Source organism: Ursus maritimus, unplaced genomic scaffold, assembly GCF_017311325.1.
Source record: "Ursus maritimus isolate PB19 unplaced genomic scaffold, ASM1731132v1 scaffold_18, whole genome shotgun sequence".
In the NCBI taxonomy this organism is placed as follows: Eukaryota; Metazoa; Chordata; class Mammalia; order Carnivora; family Ursidae; genus Ursus; species Ursus maritimus.
In genome coordinates this window covers 8,680,757-8,705,794 of record NW_024424230.1, presented here as the reverse complement: position 1 = coordinate 8,705,794, position 25,038 = coordinate 8,680,757, and the positions used below count along the sequence as shown (strand labels likewise).

The 25,038-nt window shown below is 34.1% G+C and overlaps 1 protein-coding gene across 3 annotated transcripts in view; it reads left to right on the top strand.

Moving 5' to 3' along the window:
- Positions 1–3,513: 3,513 nt before the first annotated feature.
- The window catches only part of CCDC102B (coiled-coil domain containing 102B), a 93,187-nt gene continuing 71,662 nt past the window's right edge, over positions 3,514–25,038 (top strand). For all 3 annotated transcript variants that reach the window (XM_040632444.1, XM_008685884.2, XM_008685881.2), the window contains exons 1-3: positions 3,514–4,127; positions 5,411–5,631; positions 17,016–17,124. In XM_040632444.1, the coding sequence (XP_040488378.1) occupies positions 3,531–4,127; positions 5,411–5,631; positions 17,016–17,124 (927 nt within the window). In that variant the 5' untranslated portion in view covers positions 3,514–3,530. The remainder of the gene's footprint in view (positions 4,128–5,410; positions 5,632–17,015; positions 17,125–25,038) is intronic.

Genomic DNA, 25,038 nt, shown 5'->3' with positions numbered 1-25,038 from the left:
TTAGTGGGAGATATTGGAGCATAAACATATCCAAAATGGAAATCTGCCAAATGTATTTCTGAAATAACCTAAAAGATGATCTTACTATTTTGAACATAGGTATTTTGAAGTTGTAGGCTTTTGATATGGGGGGACAGTGGCTCTGGATTCAAATTTCCTTAATTCCCAAACTGGATCAGCCACTTCTAAGTGTATGACTTGGGCTGGTTACATTAGATCCCTAAGCCCTGGTTTCGTCATCTCTAGGATGGAGATAATAGTAGCCCTGAATATTTCACTGAATAATATGAATATGATTTAGAAATTGATTATACCTTTATTACATGAAATGAAGAGCTTTTTGGTAAATCTCATTTATCTGTTGCTATCCTTGTTTTTAAAGTACAACATCTCTCTTTCAAAAGAGAGAAAAGAAATAGAAAAAAAAAAAAAAGATACAGTAGTCCAAAGTGACATACTAGTGACTTGTATAGCACTGAGGAAAACTATCACCTTGCCTAAGAGACATCCTGGGCCAGCCAGTCTTCAGGCATTTTTCCATTCGATGGTCACAAGAACTAACTGAAGTACAATGATATTTCTGTCTCCCCATACAGATAAGTATAATGAGTCAAAGGCAATTTATACAATTTGTCCAAGGTCATCTATGTGGGAAGTGACAGAATCAGAGCTTAAATCAATATCATCTGGAACTCAATGTCTTATACATTAAACTTCTCTTTAGTGAAAAATAATGTTTAGTAGTAGTATTTATACAGAGTAGGCCCATCATATTTCATTTATTTGGTTATGTACTACATTAAAAATACTTGTAGTCATCAGTGTAGCCTGATTGTATGAACATTTTTAATAGCTTTATTGAGGTGTAGTAGATATAAAATATTGCACATATTTAATGTATATAATTTGATGAGTTAGAACATAAACATGCACCTGTGAGCCCATCACCATAATCAAAGTAATAAACATATCTAGTACCTTCAAGAGTTTTCTTATGCCCCCTCCCTCCTTTTTATGGTAAGGACAATGCAAAATTCAGTGTAAGAAACCAAAGAGTCAATAGCATTAAAATATTTTCTCATGCCTCAAAGGCTTTGTGCTGCAACCACTGACAAATACTTTCACAGTCATTGAAATAAAACACAAGGAGCATGCACATATGTATAGGGAAAATGAGTGCTTTAACAGACACACATAAGGATTCAATATGCCCATTTACACTAGCTTGAGAAACACTTTAGAACAGGAAAAACTATTCAAGTTCAAGGACTGAATGATTAAACCCAACTCAGTTTTGTTTAGTCAGATGTGAAAAAATACATAATTAACTGGTAGGCAAGGTCTCCACGTACCAGAATCCAATTACAGAGTCTTCAAAATAATAGTGAAATAAAAGTTAATGAGACATTTTAAAGAACATTATGATTTTATGGTACTGATTTATTTTGAAAAATGGCAAGGATAAACTTAAATTTAGTATGCTAAAATAAGTTTTCTGACTTATTTTGGAATTCTAGCCAAAAGAAATATCAGAAATATCATTAAATTGTGAATAATGAATATATATATACACACATATATTTGTATATATATGATATGTGAACATACACATAACATATGTGGTGTGTTTCTAAGAGTTCCTGATTTTCTTTTTTAATATTGGTTTCGGTTTACTAATGGTCCAAGAAGTTTGGTCAGCTATATTATCATTGCCCTCTGAATTGAAGTAATGTAGGAAACAATTGCTCCAAATCAGCACTAATTCAAATGTGCTTGGACATATACCAATGCTAACAAAAATAATTACAACCATGAATCTATATTATTATAAGTATTTTAATAAGGAGTGAATTGGTTTGGCACCTTTACAGAACACTTGTTAAAATGTGTTTTTTTCTTACAACTTGAAAGTAATATACAATTAATATTATGGTTTTTTTTTTTTTCAGTAAAGACTTATTTTGTAAGTTAGCATATAAAGATTTATTCTGGGGGTGCCTGGGTGGCTCAGTTGGTTAAGTGGCTGACTCTTGATTTTGACTCAGGTCATGATCTCAGGGTCCTGGGTTGAGCCCCACACCAGGCTCTGCTTGAGGATTCTCTCTTTTTCTTCCTCTGCCCCTACCCCGCTTGTGCTCTCTTTCTCTCTAAAATAAATAAATAAATCTTAAAAAATTATTTTGTAAGTTGTTAGCATAGTGAAACCCCTTCAGTTGATTAAATGGATGGTTTCTATGCTGGAAAGCCTCTTCATTTCTAGGAGACAGTTCATCACTTCTTGAGCAGTGCTCCTTGTAGTACCTCCTACATATCCTAGCAACCTAGCACTGATTTGACACATGTATGTACTAAAAAAAGATTGATTCAATAAATAAATATATTTTACATTGTGAATATGTATTTTTAATTTTTATGTGCTTGTCTCATCCACTGAACTACAAAATCTTTAAGACAAAAACCAGGTCTTATTCATAATGTTTTTTTAGAATTTATCATAATATTAACCATGGGATGAAAATAATTCATGTATCAGTCTGATGTCATTTTGACTACAAGTGACAAAACTCAACAATCACGCCTTAAACAAAGTTAGGTAATCATTCTCACATGGCAAGAAAACCAGAGGTACGCAGTCTAGATTTCATGCCGCAGCTCAATCATTAAATCAGCTCTTTTCTTCTTTCTGTTCCACCATTTTAAATATTATAAGGTGGCTGTTATACTTGCCTTCTTCCAGAATCATGTCTTGGTTTAGGCAGGAAGAAAGCAGAAGAAAAGTTTCTCATCTTGTGATTTTTTCCATGTTTTTTAAACAGGATAAATGTATCAAATACATTTGATAATGTATTTGTATTAGTCATTAAGTACTAATATTTAAAAATGAGTTTGATGCATATTCATTTTTTGAATGTTTAAAATATTAAATATTTAATATGCAAATATTAAATAACACACTACTGGAAATCCCAGCAGATTTCCCCTGAACTCTCAGCCAGAACCAGTTCCTATGCTGTCTTGAGACTAGTGAATGGTCAGTGAAATGGAGGCCATCGTGGAAGAGTTAGACCAATTAGGATTTAGCCCCTGGGATTAGAATAGGGGTTTATCCTCCCAGAGATCAATAGATTCTGCCTTCCACTTAAATAGGTTGTACTTGAGTTAGCAGGGAAAAGAGGATCACCGAGTAGTTAATGGACAATATATATTACAGTAAATATAACCTAAAAAGAATTGGATTTGTTAAAATGAATTATTCATGTCATATGCTACCCCCAAATGCATCTTTATATTTTTATGTGTATTCATTTGGCAAAATTTAATATGAGCTATTTGTTTTTTTGAAGATAATTACAAATGCATAAGTTCTTCCATATTTTTAGTTACAGTGGAAAGGAAAATGTGCAATATTGAAAGATACATTGTTTTCATCAACGTTCTTTTTTTAAATGTAGATCTTGTTCTTATAACTGCAAGGGAAACTCAAATGTTAATTATGTTCTCTGTCTTTTCTTAGACCTGAAAAGATAAATATGAATTTAGATTCCATCCATCAGTTAATTGAGGAAACACAAATCTTCCAGATGCAGCAGTCATCAATAAAACCACCTTGTGACATGGTAGCACCCACTTCCCCCCCCAGGGACACTTGTCATTCCTGTTTGCCACTTCAGGGGCTGCAGTCACATGGCACTCACAACTTCTGTGCACACTCTTGCAACACCAATGAGTGGAGTATTTGTGAAGAGCTTCGCCTGCGGGAACTTGAAGAAGTCAAGGCCAGAGCTGCCCAGATGGAGAAGACCATGCGGTGGTGGTCAGACTGCACTGCCAATTGGAGAGAAAAGTGGAGCAAAGTTCGGGCCGAAAGGAATAGCGCCAGGGAGGAGGGAAGACAGCTCAGAATAAAATTAGAAATGACAATGAAAGAATTGAGTACATTGAAAAAGAAACAAAGTTTGCCGCATCAAAAGGTGTTAGAAACTACCCAGGACCTGAAGCATCCTAGTTTCATAGAAGTGCCCTCTGCACGAGGAGACCAGTTTCAAATTGTTTCACAAACATGTAAGTCTATCAGAGAGTGTCTGGTGAAAAGAGAATTTCCTACAGAGGACAACATAGATAGTAAGGTAAGAAAAAATCTCGGCAGAGGAATCCAGAGATTATGAGCATATTTGAATGCTGTATACAGTAATGGGGAGGAAAGGGAAGATGACAAACCCAGTAGTGACTACATTTGTTTGCTTGGGCTGCCATAACTAGGTACCACAGACTGGGTAGCTTCAGCAACAAATTTATTTTCTCATAGTTCTAGAGGCTAGAAGTGAGAGATCAAGGTGTTGGCAGGTTTGGTTTCTTCAGAGAACTCTCCTTGGCCATCTTCTCCCGTGTTTTCACATCATCTTTTCTCTGTGTGTGCTTATCTCTAAATTTCCTTGTAAAGAAACTATCTCTAGGCCCACAGTCATGACCTCATTTTAACTTAATGACCTCTTTAAAGACCCTGTACGAAATATAGTATCATTCTAAGGCATTGGGGGCAGGGTAAGACTTCAACATATCAGTTTTTGGATGAGACACAATTCAGCAGCCCATATTACTGATCTTAGTAATAGTTTTAAGAAAAATTAACCCAGCAATTTTTTTATGTGAAAATAAAATATTTAGATTTCTCTCTATTTACCCTAGTTATTACAGTAATAATAAATTATTCATGCTGTAATTTAAACATTTCCTAAGGTTTGGGACTTTGGCCTTACAATTAATTCCTGCAAAATGGGTACCATAGGTAAATACCTTTATGGAATGCTTCACATTATCCACCCTTGGAATTTCTTGATATTCTTGGAATCTTGATGTTTTTGAGAATTCTGTACAAAATAAACTTTTTAAAAACTTTATTTTATATAGCAATTCATAACCTTATTTATCCATTTTTTAACCTGGTATATACTGTCAACAACCCATGGAACATACTTTCAGAAACTTTAGGAATTCATTTTATCTCTTTAAATAATATCAGTTTATACTGTTATTCCTTTCTATTTAATTTCACCTCTAAAAATATAAAACATAATATCTTACTCTTCTATAATTCCATCTAAAATTTTAAGCCTTTCTATGATGTATGGGACTTATGGTAGATATAACGTAGATTCCACTGTAAATGAAAAAATTTCAAAGACAGAAATGTATTTCACTATAATGTAGAACCTACAAGAAAAAAAAAAAGCTTGAGGAATGCAAGTTAAAGTTCAGTCATGTACCTCTTACAGACTGATAAAGAAATGAAAATAGGAACTTGATGCTGAATCATAACATTTATTTTCTTCCAAAAATGTTTTCTTCTTGATTTTTCTGCACTAGATTTATGAAATTAACAATAATTGTTTTATATTTTTTTTCTGTTCAGGAGGAAGGTTTGATTCTTGACCAGTTAAGATTGAATGAAGAGATGAAACTCAATCTTAACTGTCCTGATTCATTCAAGAATGGTGGTTCTGAAAACTGTACACTGAAATCTACATTAAGACTGCAAGCAATAAACCGGCCTCTGCAGAATGAAGTGCCTGAAATTTCAGCTTTGCAGGTGCACCTGGATGAGTTCCAAAAAATTTTATGGAAAGAAAGAGAGTAAGTGCTAATCATTGTCTCCCTTAACCAAGTCTGATTTTCTTTTTTTTCTTTTTTTTTTAAAGATTTTATTTATTTGACAGAGATAGAGACAGCCAGCGAGAGAGGGAACACAAGCAGGGGGAGTGGGAGAGGAAGAAGCAGGCTCCTAGCAGAGGAGCCTGACGTGGGGCTCGATCCCACAACGCCGGGATCACGCCCTGAGCCAAAGGCAGACGCCTAACCGCTGTGCCACCCAGGCGCCCCCCAAGTCTGATTTTCAAACTTACTGAAGTTAAGTCTAGCAAGAAGGCCATTTGATAATGTATTTGTATTAGTCATTAAGTACTAATATTTAAAAATGAGTTTGATGCATATTCATTTTTTGAATGTTTAAAATATGAAATATTTAATATGCAAATATTAAATAACACACTACTGCACAGGCAGTGGGCCAAATAGGAAATCCAACAGCAAATCAAAATATGTCTCAAAACATAAGAAAAAGAAAACATGATATTCTCAGATCTGTGGGATGCAGCAAAAGCAGATGTTGGAGTGAAATTTATGTTAAAATTCTTGTATTAAGAAAAAAGTTCAAATAAACAACTTAATACACCACAAGGAACTAGAAAAAGAAGGGACTTAGCTGAAATTTAGTAGAGGAAGAAAATAACAAAGAAAAATCAGAATTAAATAAAATAGAGACCAGAATAAACATACATTGAAAGTAGCGACCAGTTTTTCAAAACAAAACAAAACAAGATAAAACAAAACAGAAAAAAAAACAAAATTGGCAATGTTTTAACTACAATAACTAAGAAAAAAGAGAGAAGACTCAAAAACCAAAATGAGAAATAGAGAAAGTAATACAACAGATAACCACAGAAATACAGAGTGTGATAACATGTTACCATAAACAAACTTAGGGGAAACAAAAACCCAGATAATTCCTAAAAATGCACAGGTTACCAAGATTGAATCATGAATCTTGAATCCAAGAAGTAGGAAATCTTCTTAGACCAATAAGAATGAAAGTTGAATTAGGAATCAAAAATCTCCCAACACAGAAAAGCCAAAGACCACATGGTTTCATTGGTGAATTCTACCAAACATTTTAAAAAAATAATTAATGACAATTTTATCAAAATCTTACAAATAATGAAATAGAGGAAGTTTATTCAAAAATCATTCCATGAGGCCATTACTCCCCTGATTCCAAAGCAGTACAAAAACATTACAAGAACAAAAAATTCTAGTTTGTCCAATGTAAGTACTGCTACTCTGAATTTCTTTTGACATCTATTTGCATGATAAATATTTCTCCATCACCTCACTTTCAATCTGCAGGTGTATTTAGGTCCAAAATGACTGTCTTATAGGCAGCATATAGATGGGTCTTGTTTTTTTGTTTTTTTTAAATCTATTCTGACTGACACCCTGTGTCTTTTGATTGGAGGGTTTATTCCATTTACATTGAAAGTAATTATTGATAGATATGTATTTATTGCCATTTGGACCCTTACAACAGAGATAAAAGAGTTAAAAAAGAATCAGAGATGAAGAATGTAATAAATGAGATTGGAAACAGGCTTGATGCAACAAACAACAGGCTGGGAAAAGCAGAGGAATGAATTAGCGACCTAAAAGACAAAATAATGTAAAATAATAAAGCTGAACAAAAGAAAGAAAGAGGAATTATACAACATAAGAATAGACTTAGGAAATCAGTGACTCTATCAAATGTAGTAATATTCATATTATTGGAGTCCCAGAAGAAGAGAAAGAAAATGGAGCAGAAAATTTATTTCAAGAAATAATAGCAGAAAACTTCCCTAATCTCGGGAAGGAAACAGTCATCCAGATCCAGGAGGCATAGAGAACTTCCATGAAAATCAATAAAAGCAGGCCAACACCAAGACATATTGTAATTACATTTGCAAGATATAGTGATGAAAAAATATTAAAAGCAGCAAGACAAAAAAAGTCCTTAACTTACAAGGGAAAACCCATAAGGCTAGCTGGAGATTTCTCAACAAACTTGGCAAGCCGGAAGGGAGTGGCATGATACATTCAAAGTGCTGATGGGAAGAATCTGCAGCCAAGAATACTCTATCCAGCAAGGCTATCATTCAGAATAGGAGGAGAGACAGAGCTTCCCAGACAAAAACTAAAGCAGCTCATGACTACTAAACCAGCCCTGCAAGAAATATTAAAGGGGACTCTTGAGTGTAAAGGAGAGACTAAAAGTGACAAAGACAAGAAAGGATCAGAGGAAATCTCCAGAAACAATGACAAAACAAGTCAATTTTTGAATTTTGAAGAGTAATTTATAACTTGTTAGTTTTTAGTTTCTATCATTCTTTTATTATAACCTTGTTCCCATCATCTCTGGCAGATTCACCTTAATTATATTTGAATCACTAATGCATATGGCTAGAATAGCCAGTGGATTTTCTAATTTTTACAGCATTAGTAGACTTCAGTGAGTCAATAAAAATGAAAAATATGTTAATATTTATAAGGGACAATTCAAAATTTGTGAGTTATTGATTGCAGAAAAACTTGCTTTATTCATTGATCATTTGTGGTATAGAGCAAAGAGCACTAGACTTGAGACTAAATGACCTAGATATTCTTGGTTCTGACATACTCAGCTACATGATACTGGGTTAGCCAAGACTGTGCTGTTGTCTCCTTTGTAAAAATATGGAGAGTGGTACCTATATTACAGTTGTCTAGTTTTATAACAAAACTTCCCACACAGTGGTTAGTGTTGAAACAACAGTCACCAATTTATTCTGTTCATGAAACTTGAGCATGGACAACTCATCTCTCACTACGTGTGGCTTCATCTGGGATGTCTCAAGGCTGGAGATGACTTGAAGGCTGGGGGCCAGAATCATCTGAAGCCTCCTCACTTACTCTCGTATCTGGTGATTGATCTTGTTTCTCCCCTGGAGTCCTAGTCCGAACACCTGCAGGTGTCCTATCCATGTGGCCGCTTCGATTACTCACAGCGTAGTGGCTTGGTTGAAAGTGAACATCTTAAGGGCACAAAGAGAAATATATAGCATTTTAATGACCTTGTCTCAAAGTCATATAGCATCACTTCTGCCTTCTTCACTGAATTCTTGTAAGGATCAAACATGAATAATGTCTGGGAAAGTGACTTTTAACTACTAGTGTGAATTACTCAGTATGAATTTTTTGCTATTTCTACATGATCACCTTAAACAATTACTGGCATTATGTGGAATATTTGATATACTTTAAAATATGGTCCCCCAATCTGAAAATGATTATTTTTTCCATCTCTTTAGTTATAAGACTCTTAATGGGCAGAAAAAAAAATGGGGGGAAATAAGTATGAATATAATTATATGTTCTATGATGGTTTCAATATTTCTGGTTTAAATGGATTAGTGATAACATGCACACAAACCTTTCACAGGTAGTATAAGCCCTTTATATACCATTCTTTATCTGTTAGCCAGAAATTTCTCATTAGTTCCTCTGAAATTTATTCCCACCACTAATTCCCTTTATCAGATGCATTGTCTATACCTCGCCATATGAATTGATTGTGACAATACAATCACAATACAATAGATTGTAATAATATTCCTGTGTATATAATAAATATTTGTATTCTACCATCAAGTATAAATTCCAAATATAAGTAATCGACATCAGTAGGAAGGAGAAAAAAACTGAAGTAATTTTTAAGCCTGTACCCATATTAAAAATTAATTTCATCTGGAATTATAAGTCGCAGTCAAGTTCTAACCTCTGTGTTTTATTTCTTGAAGGATTTAACTTTTTAGTGGTTATAGACTTCTCTCACACCCACTCACAGTGTTACTTCCCTGACATTCATACATAGTAGAAACGTATGAAGCTCTTCGTTCCTACATATAAACTCCCCGAGGTGCCAGTTTTAATGATACACATGTGTATCTCTACACTCCCACTCAGACACGCATACACGCACATTATATTTGACTCCCTGGGAATAAATTAACAATCCCTATAGTAAGTAAATTCTCCAGTTCGCTGGGACTTCAATATATAAACCATGGGCTAGAAAATAAGAGGGAAAGGAGACCTCTGATTCCACTTTGTCTCCTCACTCTTCTCTTTAATAAACAGTCCCGTGGGTGTTATGTCTGTGAATCAACATCAGCACGCGGTCCATACGAGGCAATCACAAAGCCTTTTTTCTATCACAAGAGAATGTTTCCCAAGGATATAGTATATACTGTTGCAATAAATCTGTCTAACTTTTTAAATTCGTCCTCCTGGAATCTCAGCAAGTGGATGGGCCAGAGTTGAGAACATGTGAATGTAATTTTTTCTATGTTCCCAGCTCGTGGGAAAATTCTCCTGACTAGAGCACAGGAATCAGCCAAGAGAACTCAGGGGATCCTTTCCACCATTTTTACTGATGAGAGCCTCCTTATCAAAAACAAGAACTTTATTACATTATTTGTATTCTGAGTGCTGTTCAGTTTTATGAAAATAATTATCCAGTATCTAGAAGTTCCTTGTGTATTGAGAATTTATATATTTTTGATCTCTTAGATAAAGACTTCCCAGTGGAAAAGGTGAGGTGAGGAGGGGAATCTGATCCTCTTACAGAGCTAGCTGTACCTGGACATTTAGGGAGAGGGGCTTTGGCCATGTCAGATCTTAAGAGGAGGTAAAATATTTTACCATTTGGAACCAGTTCTCAGATTAAGCTGCAGATGGCACCTGTATCCCTTAGAAAATGTCATTGAAGCAGAGCTTTAATCCTCCCCTCTAGATGGTATTTCTTAGTTTATTTTCTATAGAAGAAAAGTAGTTTGCTTCAGTTATTTTGCTTTGCTTCATTAAATGGTGTGTTTTTTCTTGATAAAATGAGACTTAAAATCTTGACAGGAATATATATATTTCTCAATGAACACAATGAACAAATGGGCATGCAAGTCTAGTTAATATTATTTAATGTAATATTATTAAGGGTTAGACAGTAAGGCCTACTTATTTATTCACTATTACTAATGGGATATGTGGTAAACCTTTGCCTTTTTAAAAAAGTGATTTATGGTTTGTATTCCTTTATACATATGTATTTATTTTTCTAGCTTTATTGAAGTATAACTGAGAAATAAAATTTGTGTATATTTAAGTTGTACAATGTGATGGGTTTGGGGTGGTTTCTTTAAAGTTTTTATTTTCATTTCAGTTAGTTAACATATAGTGTCGCATTAGGTGCCGTTGTACAGCATAGTGATTCAGCCGTTCCATGCGTCACCCGTCCTCAGCCCGACAAGCACATGTGATGTTTTGGTATACCCTGTGAAGTGATTACCACAATCGACCTAATTAACACATCCATCACTTAACACCATTAATAATTTGTGTGGTGGTGAGACCACTTATGATCTACCCTCTTAGCAAATTTCAAGTATACAGTATGGTACTGTCAGCCGTAGTCATCATGCTGTACGTTAGATTCCCAGAACTTACTTACTCTATAACTGAAAGTTTGTACCCTTTGACTGATGTGTCCTAACTCTCCCCACTTCCCACCTCCTGGCACTCAGCATTCCACTCTCTGTTACTATGAGTTCAACTTTTTAAGATTCTGCATATAAATGGAATGATATAGTATTTGTCGTTCTGTGTCTGGCTTCTTTCACTCAGTGTAATGTCCTGCATATGTACATACACACACATGCACACACCTCACATTTTCTGTATCTATTCATTTGTAGATGGACAATTAGATTGCTTCTGTATCTTGGCTTCTGTGAGGAATGCTGCAGTGAACATGAGGAGATACTTGGGCTGTGTACCTGGAAGGGGGATCGCTGGATCGTATGACAGTTCTGTTTTTAATTTTTGGAGGAACCTGCATATCTGTTTCCATAGTGGCTGCACCAATTTACATTCCCTTCAACAATGTCATCTTAACTACACTCTTACCAACATTTGTTATCGGTTGTCTTCTTGATAATAGCCATTCTAAAATGGTGAGGTGATACCTCACTGGGGTTTTGGTTGTTTTTCTCTGATGATTATTGATGTTAAGCACCTATTCGTATACATAGCCATTCGTATGTCTTCTTGGAAAACTGTTTACCTTGCTCATTAATTGTTTTTGTTTGGGGGCTTTTTTGTCTTTGTTTTGTTTTGTTTTTGCTGTTGAGCTGTATGGGTTCCTTATATATTTTGGATATTAACCCCTTATCAGATATATGGTTTCCAAATATTTTCTCTGTTCCATAGGTTGTCTTTCCATTTTGTTGATTGTTTCTTTACCTGTGCAGAAGCTTTTTGGTTTGTACTTCCACTTATTTATTTTTGCTTTTGTTGCCTGTCGATTTTTGGCGTCGATTTCTAAAAATTATTGCCAATACCAATATCCAGGAGTTTCTTCCTTAAGTTTTCTTCTAGAAGTTTTATGGTTTCAGTCTTCTATTTAATCCATTTCAAATCACTTTTGTGTATTTTTGCAATTGTTTTTTACTATATAGTATCTTTTGTGTTTGGGCAATCCCCTTCCTAAGGAGATGGAGTCTGTTTCTCTGCATAGACTACAAAATTGCTAGGAAGTCTCAACTTGAGTTTCTCTTGTAGTTAAGGTGCAGACACTTGACATGGGAACATCTCTTCAGATGTAGCCCCCTAGACTTTTTAGCAGAAGCTAATGCTCCAAGAAAAAGAGAGCACCCAGAATCCATCCTGGTGAGGAAAAAGGCTGTTTTGTTTTGTTTCAAGCTACGTCTTGTTCCCAGGGGCAGCAGTGGTCTCTGGTCTCTAGTGGAAGAATCGCCATGTCTGGAGTTGGTGGTACTGAGGTCATGCTGTGAGGTCTGGACCTAAATGGTGGCTGCAGTGAAATGCTGATGGGAAGATTGCTATGGCATCATCTTTGGTACTCCTGGCTGTGCAGGCTCCCCATTTGCTTCTCTGGATCTTCCCAGAATCTCCTTGAAAAGATTCTTTGAGCTATTAATATCCTTTACTACTTAAATTGGCTAATTTGGAACGTTTACTTGTCAGACACATACCTGACACCAAGAAAGTGTATAGGCAACAGGCGGTGAGGTCTTCATAGGATCAGCTCTGTGTCATGAGAGTAGTCCTTTGTTCCTGGCGAGATTGCCTTTGAGTCTTGGTCTCTGATCCTTCCAAACATCTCTGATCTTTATAGTATTCTTTAAATTCATCTCTTTTCTAATTAAATTAACTATATATGGGTTTGGCTATTTGCTGAAAGATGCTGAAAATGCTCAAAGGTGTAATTGTAAATGTTGGGAGTAGAATCACAAAGTGACAAATATGTTGCTAATTAAAACATATTTATAAAGATTTATTATTTATAGTTTGATACTAACTCTACAATTTGAACTAATAGAAAAATTGATATCTAGATTAATTTGTTTTTGTCTGGCAAAAGCATTTGACATTAATAGACCTTTAAGAAAATACTTCTTAGCTATTATACAATGAAATAGTTAAAAAATGATTAATTTTGTCCCCATATATTAATGTTTCAGGAATTTTCATCCCTGAAAAATACTTTGGTTAATTTTCCTGCCTATATATTTGTCCAAGTTTTATGTTCAATTATTATGGGATCATGATAGTTAACAAAGTATCAAAAGATTGCATAGAAATATAATATCTTTCCATAAAAATCATTTTGGTTCACACCTTATCTTTTAGTTCTGCAAATTTTATATATTTTAGCAATTAGAGCTTTAAAAGTTTATATCATCATATTAAAAATACTACATTTTTGGTGAACCTTATTTTTTAAAAGAAGTGCATAAAATATGCAGTATTATTTAGAGTAAAATTAGGGTTTTTTTTCCTTTGCCTAGTTGTAGTTCAAATGATATGATAATATAAATTTCAGTTATAAATTTAACTGGATAATTATTCGATTTTGAAAATCCCTCTAAAATATAAATTGATTAGGCCAGAAATTAAGAATTTAAAGAGTGCCCTCTGCTGTATAAATTTAAGTGTACAATATCCTTATGTCCTCAGTGCTTGCTTGCATAGAGTCATAACATTTTTTTTTCATGAAGCCATACTAAAAATATCCGAGTATCACATTACCACTAAATATGTGTTTATGAATTGTCTGTCCTTTCCCTTCTTTGACTAAATTGTACCATTTTACATGATAAAAATACATAATTTTATTTCAGTGAAGTAAAAATATTAGTTATTGTATTGAAGTTGCATACTTGAATATTTTAAATTTTAAATTTAAATATTTTAAATATTACTAATTTGCCTTAAATAAGGAATAGGAATCTCTTTCACTTTAATATACTTGGGCAAAATTATGTTATTTTTATTTCATAAGCTGGCTTTGACTACTTATTCTAAGTCTAGGTGTAATATAGATATAATTATATCTTTAGAATACATCTATGTTTCTCTATAACTAAGATTAAAAGTTTAATTAGTATATAAAGTGCTTTTCTTGAACCTCTTATAAAAAACCCCAGTACTTTTTGATGACATTTTTGAGGATCAACCTTGATTCTACAATAATAATAAATCATTTTTACGTTAATGTGAGGTTTTTCTAACATTATCATTTGATTTATTAAAGTGCAATGTTAAAAACTGATAGCTAACATAATATAACAAAAAAAATTAAAAAAACCTGATAGTGATTTCTGAACATGTATGATTTTGAATTTGGAAATTTTAAAATGTAGACTTTTCTCAAATTTTCAAGTAAATTTTTATATTTTTTTACTGATAAATTTTGAGAAAAATTGTCAATGTGTGCTTAAATTACACAAATGTAGTTAATTAATATCCTTTAATAAAATCACTTTATTAATTTACTATATTCCTTTTCCTTTTTAAAATTTTTAATCCCTGACAAAAAAAGATTCCCATGTTCTTCTCATGCAACACTAGTAAATTAAAATTATAAATATGGTGATTCTTAAACATTCTGATGAAGTTACAAACTTAATGAAATTTTCTTATATTTTGCAACTGAAATTTACAAGTCTAAGTCAATACTCAATTTCTTTTAAATATTCAAATATGCCTTATCATCCAAAAACATTAAAATTATCCAAATGCCAAAATGTAACATATTTTAATGTATTATTACTTTTACATATTCTGTTTAAATGTGACAACAAATATTAGTATTTGGGAATTTCTTCATTATTTCTATATTTCATCCCATTCTTCTTGAAATCCCAAACATAGTCACTAAGGATAAAAATAATATCTTAGTAAGTAACTTGGGTGTCATTAGCTGCCTAGGTCTGCTTATCTACCAGGATTTTGGGCTGAGGTTGTTAATCTGGAGCTATAAACATTCATAGGCAGTGTTCATAGGACACAGACTTTTATATGAAGCGTTTTTGTTTGTTAATTTTAATATATTTGCTGTTAATAAGGGATTCAAAATTATAGTCATAAATGGTGCTGGTGTTTTTGCAACCTGAGTCTCCTCAGGTTAAACCCTAACTAATTCTCACATGTTCTCTTCAGTTCTATGGCTTGGTTTATGCAAATATAATTATATAACTTTTTAATAAGCTATTTATCCATTGATTGGATTAAACTAATATATTTATGACCTAATTCTATTTTAAATTATTTTCATAGTATCGCTGCGTGGAAGATTCATATTTCTCATAAATATGTAAATGGCATTGAATTTTGATTCTGGGTACATTTTCTGGATCTGTGAATATGTTTCTAAGATCCTTCTAATGACCTTATAACTAAAATAGACCCAAGTGTGTGTATTGGTTAATTATAATTACAATAAGGTTGTAACTAACAACCACAAAATCTCAGTGGTAGAAAACAATCAGACTATATTCAGCTGGAGTCTGTGAGCCAACTAAAGGCTGACTGATGTAGACTGGGCTCTGCAGGAAAGACCGGTTATGATCCCGTCTCATACTCCCACTGGGAGCAGCGAGTCTGCATCGCTATGTAGTTCTCATTGCTGTGGCCAAAATACAAGAAGGTAAAACCAGTTGCATAAACACTTTGAAGGCTCAGCCACATGGTGCCCACTAGCATTCCATTGCTGATGTCAGGCACATTTTCCATTTTCTAAAAAACTGCAAGTGATGATTTCATCATGTTTCACTGCTAAATAACACATATCACCATTTTTCCAGCTGCTTATGTTTTATCACCGTTTTTCCTGTAGCATCCCCCTTTTAAGAATCATTTTCTATGTCAGTTATCTTTTGCTGAAGAAAAAACACAGCAGAACAACACACACACACACACACACACCCCATAAAATTCAGTGGCCTAAAACAATTATTTATTTTGCCCATATGGATACAAAAAAGGTGGGCCCGCTGGGCTTGTCTCCATAGTAAGGTTGGGCTCAGATCTACTTTATGTTTTTCTTTGGGGACATCAATTCCTCAGGGAAACTCTTTTCACAGTGATGACTGAGACTTAAGAGAGGAAGCCCAACCACACAGATTCTTTTCAGACATCTGGGTCTGTCATGTCTGCTAATATCCCATTGTCAAAGCCTAGAAGCAAGGGTTAGGGAAAGCAATTCTGTCGATGGAAGTAAAGAAGAGATGGAGCGTTTTTTGCTAATCTGATACACCAGACGGATGAGGATTGGCCATCTGCAAAGGTCGATATATGCTAATCACAACCAGAAGTAAACAATTATTTTCAGTGACTCATTCTGATAGACATATGGGCATACAAAAAAAAATTCAATAGTTGAAATATTAAAGGACCAGATTTCAATCCTACCTCTGTCATTTGTTGTACAAATGGATAAATTAATTTCAATTATTTTAAATAAAGATCCCAGTAAAATTGCTTCATTAAAACAAAATTGCAAATTTTTTTAAAGTATTTTTATATCCTCAGTGAATTATTGATTTTTTAAATTATTATGGACTCTTTGGGATTCTCTTTCGTATCAAAGGATTCTTCATTCATGTATAGTCACAGTATGAAGTTGGATAAAAGCCATGTTAAAATTAGAAATATATATATATATATCCTCCTATATAAGGAAACAATATGAATAAGAGAATGGGAGAAATGCATGAATAATACAGGAGAAAGCAGGCAGAAAGTCAAATATTTTTATACTGGCAAAGCCAAATTAAATATGTTTAACCAACTAACATATCGTAATAAAATAAAAAAAAATATGTTTAACCTACTCTAACGCTAATTGACAGAATAACAAATTAAACCAAGTTTTATTCAATATTTGTAATTTTTATAAGCTAGAAAAGTTTTTCTGTGATCACAATGGTCATATACAAGTATAAAAATAAGGAAAAGAGGAAATCAAAAGTTGAATGTGTTCCTAAAATTATTTTTATATTGTAAATCTATTTTGATTTTAATTCTTTATTTAGAATGCGCTCATCTTTGGAAAAAGAAATAGAACGACTAGAGTCAGCTTTGTCTGTGTGGAAATGGAAATACGAAGAACTGAGAGAATCAAAGCCAAACCGTCTGAAAGAGGTATGGACGCACACAGTGAAGAGGAGGAAGTGAAGCTGACCGTTCTCTCTGGTCAGATGTGTAGCCTCATGGGCAGAAAGCTCCATAGACAAGAGGAAAAGTTAAAAAATTGAATTTCCTCCATCAGAGGGATATTTTAACTCATATGTCTATGGGAACTCAAACTCAACCCCTAAGAAATCTTGTTCTAAGTAACACATATTTTAATGGTTTCAACGTGACACAATTAACTATCCATTCCAGGCACATGTGAGTGGACTGCTAAAGAGGCTGTTATATCCTAGCACTTACAGTAAACAATTTTATCTTCTTACTTTAGGTAGCAGTCTGGAAATACCAATATATCGCAAGTGCACCTAGGTTCTTTTCATATAGGCTTTATGGGTTATTCAAGATCAGCCCCACTTGCCTTCATACTGTTCCTTTGCATTTTCATCAATAAAATGCTGTCATGAACCTTTCCCATTTCAATGATTTATTAATAATCATTGTTAAGACAATATTATTTGCACATCTTGTGTGTACCAAAGCTTTGTGCCAGGTAAGCATGTGGGATAGAATAATGAGCAAAGAAAAGAAAAATCCTGACAAAATGATGACAAGCCAAATGCTTCAAATGATTCTACATTTAGTTGTGTGTGTATATATGTGTGTTTGTTTATATATGTATTACATTAATTATATATTATGTATTATACATTATACACACACACATATATATCCATGCATATAAAGCATATGTGTGCTGACCAGCTGTCTAAAGAAGGTGAGTATCTAAGTCAAGTACGTAGTTGTGCCTTAATCAAAAACACTATTCCATCCGTTGTTTAAAAAAAAAAAAGTGGTAAGCAATATTTCTCTTCGCTTATGAAATCTTGTATTAATGTTGCTTCAGGTTTGTTTCCAGCAAGTGGTAAAGTTTAGAGTCATTAACTTAAGTTTGCTGAAATCACATGAGGAACCTTAGTTGCCAGCATTCGCCTGACTTCTGAGTCCTAAGCGGGCGTTCTGAGGCCTCAGAGTAATGATCACGCACTGGTTCAGGAAGAGTCGGCTGTGTTAACACAGTGGACTCCTGATTTAAAATGAGGGAGAGCTTTTCGTAATATTATTAAACAAATGTCTCCTGCTGAAAAATCATTTATTAACAAAAGGTAATTTCAGTGAGAGCCACAGACAGTTAGTTTGAGAACATTTCTCAATGAGGGGTAAATTAAATAATTAAAGCTAACAAGCCACATAAAGTTTACCTCTCCTTTATAGGTTCATGTGAGGATGTCAGAGTTGTTTTGTTTCCAGCTTGGTATGTGTATACAGTGTACGTGTGTGTACTCATACAGGTGCATTGATATACGGATTCATAGTATTTATATTCACAGGTATCTAACTGAACATGATGTCTCTGAGTGTGAACAAGGACAGTAAATTAATGTGATACGAGAAAAATAGTTCAGAATACAAAAATCATATATGTTTAGAGTGTATGTGTATTTGTCCTTATTATATAATGGGCTCTAAATTTGACTGAGAAAGCTAATATTGAAGATAGAATGGGTTTTAAATTATATTTTAAAATAAATGTGCATTTGCTATCTCTTGCCACTAGTGGACAGTGCAGACTTAATAATGTTAGTTTCTTACTGCTGTTTATTCAAGTAATTTAACATTTGTGTAACGACTGTTTTTGAGAAAAGGCATAGTTTTGAGTTGGTTTACAAAGAGATATGTATATTTTAGAATGTTTAAAGTTTTATATTCAAGGATGATATTTTGGATATTAAGTGGGAACATGTCTACTTTAACAAAGCTTTATAGATGAGAAAAAATAAAACCAATGTAGCATTTTACAGTGTAAAATACATACAGAAATCTATATTAGTACATATGTGATCCTTTTACTGGATAAAATTATAGGGATTTTGGAACAGGAGAAAACCTCAACATAGCTGTGAGAAATTTGTTCAACTATTTAGACTTTGAGCACATGTTTCAGTTTAGTGAACTACAAATTTCAACATTGAGTGGAAGTGACAATGAATAAAAAAATTTTACAAAGTGACAATGAATAAAAAAGTTTTACTGTAGATAGTGGAAAGTTAATTTTAACAGAGATAAAGAAAAAACATTGTTTGAATTATTTATATGAGATTACTTCTTAAAATAACTCTACCCCTAAAAAGGGAATTTCTAATAAACTTTAAAGCCTTTTGGAAGAGATGCGATATGCACATATGTTTAAATTATTTTATAAGCTATTGTGGAGTATTTGAAAATATTTAAAAACTGAATAAATAAAAATACTTTGTCACATAATTTTTATGTATACTTTGTTTAATTGTTTTATAATAGATTAGAGCAAGAAGAATTTTATGGTACATTTAGAAATGGCATTGTAGAGTAATTATAAGTGGAAAATATTCAAAGTTTCTATTCATTTGATTGACAATCCAGAAACATGTCATGATGTATCCTTTGGAACTTCATGTAAATACTCTTTTTTACTCCATTCCTCAAAAATTATGATAAATGACCTTCATTTCACTGTAGCTCTTCATCTATAAAAAATTTTGAATACAAGTGTAATTCTGTTTTAGATGCCTGAAATCGTTATAAGCAAATACATGCCTGGCTAGGAACTGCTGATAGAAAGATTAGCAATTTTTAGAGATGGAAATAGATGTGCTTAATATAAGACCAAGGTTTTTAAAAATGTATTTGAAAATCTGGCGTCTTTAGAGGGAAATCATTCTTAAATCACTGACATTTAGTGAAGAGTAAATATAAGAACTTAATTGTAAAATCTAATAAGTATTTAAAATGAAACCAAGACAATGAGTAGTAGAAATGATTATATTCCAAATACTGTTCCCGTGCTGCATTTAGTACTTACTCAGCTTTTCCTTTGCACATCTGTAAGTATTGATTTGGAATTACATTATGAATTCGAGTTTTTTGAAATGGTCATTTTCATGAAATCTCATGATCTAGAAAATCACATTTTTATGGAAGTGATATTGATTACAGATAATTATGGTACTTTTGCTTTAACGATAAATGACTCCGATTCTTTCCATAATGGAAGATATCTTACCATATGTGGAGAATACTGCTAACATTTCAAAATTGGTCTCAAACTGAAAAGTGAAATGTAACTTTAAAAATGAAATACATGGGGCGCCTGGGTGGCTCAGTCAGTTAAGTGGCTGTCTTCAGCTCAGGTCATGATCCCAGGGGGGTCCTGAGATAGGGCCCTGTGTCAGGCTCCCTGCTTGGTGAGGTGTCTGCTTCCTCTCCCTCTGCCTCTCCCCCTTCTCATGCTCTCTCTCTCTCAAATAAATAAATTTTAAAAAATCTTTAAAAATGAAATACAATTTCTCTTTGAAAATTTTGTACTTTTACTGGTATTTTTTTAAGGATTTTATCGAGGAATCTTGTATCTTTTTGTGATAATGTTTCTAGTAATTTATAATTTACAATGTTCTTTTATAAATATTTATATTAAATACTTATAGAGACAGGTTTTGTGGGGCCCTATATGCACTAAGGGCTGTCAATAAAGCCTTATCTCACATACCTCCAAACACCTTTCTGATTTTGGGGAAATAGAAGGTTAGAATTAGGATTATATGTTGCTAAAATTCTATACTAACACCTTTAATTTTTTTCAGAATTAAGATTTTTTTCTTAATTTTTCTTTTATTTATCTTTTGCTTGAAGTTTGGTTGAAGATACCTTCACTTTTTAAAAGATTATGTCAGTGAACACTTAGGTTGCTTCCATATTTTGTTGATTGTAAATAATGCTGCAGTAGATGTAACGGTGTATATATCTTTGTGAATTAGTATGTAAATACCCAGTAGTGTAATTATTGTATCATATGGGTATTTTTATTTTTAATTTTTGGGGGAACCTCCATGCTGTTTTCCACAGTGCACGAAGGTTCCTTTTTCTCCACCTCCTTGCCAACACTTGTTATTTTTTGTCTTTTTTACTTTAACCATTCTGACAGGTGTGAGGTGTATCTCATTGTGGCTTTGATTTGTATTTCCTTGATGATGAGTGATTTTGAGCATCATTTCATGTGTCTGGTGGTCATCTGTATATCTTCTTTGGAGAAATGTCTGTTCATGTTTTCTGACCATTTTTAGTTGGATTATTTGTTTTTTTGGTGTTGAGTTATATGAGTTCTTTCTTTATTTTGGTTGGTAACTCTTTATCAGATATGTTATTCACAAATATCTTCTCCCATTCAGGAGGTTGTCTTTTAGTTTTGTTGATTATTTCCTTTGCTGTGCAGGAGCTTTTTATTTTGATGTAGTCCCAGTAGTTTATTTTTGCTTCTCTTTCCCTTGCTAATATGGGAGCTATTCTTCATACGTAAGGAAAGGGTCCTTGAAGATACTTATTTGAAAGAGGTGGATGGTGGAGTGTTGTGAGCTCAAAACTTAATTTAAAACTGTCTCATTTTGCTATTTTTATGGCTTAAAGAAATCACTCCATAGAAATGACCAAAATTTTTAATATATCTTATCAGTCTAACCCTAAACTGTAGCTCCTACCATTGCTTTCCATCTCTGCTACTTTCCCAGTCATAACCATAAGATCTCCTACTTGGCCCCATCCTGCCAGGTCTCTTATCCATCACTGTTGACCTTTTTATTTTCCATCCAGCAACCAGAGTGATGTTTCTAAAAACACACACTGGATCATATTACACCCTTGCTTCAAACACTTCAGTGACTTCCCTTTTACTTAGAGTATAACTGCCCTCCAAGTAATTGGAAGTCTAAGGAAATGTAAATCCACCTGGTTGAACCACCAGATGTTAACAATTCAAAGGATGTCTGATAATGATACCACTCTTTTCTACCCTAAACTGCTCTAACGAGCACTGCCTCAAATTTCAGTAGATAGGACCCCATAGATGATTATTTTTGACTCACATACACTCCCTACATGTGTTTGGAGGGCAGCCTTCTCCTTCTATGCAGTGACTCTGTGCCCTGGGCTCTTAGAGGTCATGTAGCTGAACACTCTGCATCTGACCGAGATCAGAAAAAAAAGAATGGGGATCATATAGAGATGCTTTGTGCTCTAGGCTTGGGAATGGTGTACCTTATTTCCACTTATAACCCACAGGCAAGTACTCATTTGCATACTGACACCTAATTGTAAGGCATGTTGGGAAATGTATTCAAGCTATATATTTAAAAAGAAAGAGGAAATGAATTTTGTAACCATCTAACCAGTTTCTGCTGCAGGAATCAATATATTACATAATTAGTAACATTTACTGATTAATATTTTATCTCATTAACAAATATATTAATTAATATATTACCTTCATTGTTACTGATAAAACTTATATTTAAGGGAAATTGAGCTTCTGCATCCTAAAATCCATATTAAAGAACTTGACCTACAATCCCTACAGATAGGCTGGACAGGTGAAAGCTGTTTTTCACGTGAGACCCCTTCACTCTTCATCCTTTGTGTTTGAGAAGGATTGTGAAAGGTGTGCTTCCAGCAGACCTCTCTTACCCAAAAAAGGGGGAAGACAGAGTCGAGCTACAGGTGCCCAATTTCCCCTTTAAATTCACAGTGAAATAAGTCGTCCTCCTGAGAAGGAAGGAGTAACAGATGGAGGGACACCTGGAGTTGTAGGCAAATAGCTGGCCAGCCACAGGGATGGATGTCTTGAGGAGAGAAAAAAGGTTCCTTCCCTTTACTATTACCATCATCTATAGGATTTCACTTTTTTTTTTCCCCCCCAAATCAACTGGTGGATACTTGTGCCTGTGCTGTCTGGGATGGTTGATCCTGACTACCAGGGGGAATCTGGGCTGGTGCTCCACCATGGAGCCGAGGAGAATTATATCGGGAATGTAGGAGATCCCTTAGGGAGTCTTAGTATTACCATGCCCTGTGATTACAGTTGATGGAGAACTACAAAAATCCAATGGAGGCAGGATTGCTAATGGCCCTGAGCCTTCAGGAATGAAGGTTTGGGTCATCCCACTAGGTAGAGTATCATGACCATCTAGGTGCTTGCTGAAAACAAAGGGAATACAGAATGAATGGTTGAAAAAGGTAGCTACAACCAGGTGACCAGTTATAGAAATGAGGACTGTAAGTGTCATGAGTATTTCTTCCTGATTTTGCTGTGAATATGCCTGTCTCTCTCCCTATCCCTCTGTCTGCCAGCAGCAGAAACCAATACTGTTTATCTCTTTATATCTTTGTTTTCTTTCCTCTCTGATTCCCTATCATTAACATAAGATGTGTTGCTTATAAATCAGTATTTAAGCATTATTAATTTTACTTCAGTGTATTTAACTTATGGGATATCAGGAAAAGAGTAAACATTACTCAGGGAGTTTACCTCCTCTTCCAGGGAAGGATTAGTGCATTTTCAGTTCTACGCAGAAAAGTTGTATCATGTTAGATGGAATCAAGACCTTGTTTTTGTCTTTATGTGAAGATTAAGTGTGGTTTTAAGAGATGCATATGGACACCAAGTTGACAAACGATGGACTTGTGATGGTTAATTTTATGTGTCAACTTAACTGGGCTAAGGGGTGCTCAGATCTCTGGTAAACATTTCTGGTGGGTCTTTGAGAGTGTTTTCGACAGAGATTAAAATTTGAATGGGTATACTGAGTAAAGAAGATCCGCCTCCCCAATGTAGGCAGACATCACCCAATCCACTGAGGGTCTGAATAGAACATAAAGGCAGAGGAAAGGTGAATTTGTTCTTTGCTTGAGCTGGGACATCCATTTCCTCCTGCCCGGAACATCGCCACTCCTGGTTCTTGGGCTTTCGTATGTGGCCTGGGAATTATACCTTTGGCTCCCAATTCTCAGGTCTTTGGGCTCGGACTAGAATTTATTCCACTGGCTCTCCTGGTTCTCCAGTGTGCCGACTGCAGATCCTGGGACCATAACCACATGAGTCAATTCCTGTAATCTCTTTCTCTCTTTCTCATCTATATGTGTGTGTGTGTGTGTGTTTATGTTCATATTTATTTTTATATTTATTTTTTATTTTTCTTTGGAGAACCTTCACTAGTACTTTTTGGTCCATGCTGTTTTCTCTGTCTAGAACAGTCACGCAAAATGCTTTCACCTCCTACCGGCCAGTCACATCTTGCCATTAACCTCAGTTTAGAAATTGCTTTATAGAGAGAAATGGTTTCAGTCCAAAAAATGCTTCCTTTACTATTTTCCTTCAAAGAAATGTGCAGGATTTTAAAAGACCTTCTCAAAACTTGTAGTTATTTTTATGTTTGTTTACTATATGCCTTTCCCTTTGAACTAACAGCTTCATGATAATATATATCACGTCTGCTTTATTCATCTCCCTCTACCCAGTGCTGAACAAATGGTATTATAATTTGTGTTGACCAACCCCCCCTTTTTTTGTAGCTCTCTATGCTTATATTTCTGAATGATCACTGCAGCTATAGTGTAAGGAGGGTAGTGGAAATCCTAGACTTGTCTTTTATTAGCCTGTTGAGGCTACTGATCTATATCCCTGAGGATTTTAGATTTTCTAGGGGAACGGAGTGAACCTTCACCCCTAACAACTTATCCGTCGTGAAAATCTGTTCAGTTTGTTCTTTGCAAGACATAAATTAGCTTATCAGGCCAAAGAGTGAGGCTGATAAAATACTGTATTAGAATTTTATAAATGTATAAGAACAATGAAGCATATGGGACACCAGTTTGCTGATATAAGTGCCTTCAAGACCTTTTTAAACAAATCTAATTAAGAATAATATAAGCACTAAATTACATAAGTCAGAATTAATTGAACTACTAGTAGATAATTTATAGACATCGCCAAGGTAATGCTCAGAACACTGTGATGACTTACGTAACTCGAAGGCTATTATAAGAATTATGAAAGAAAAT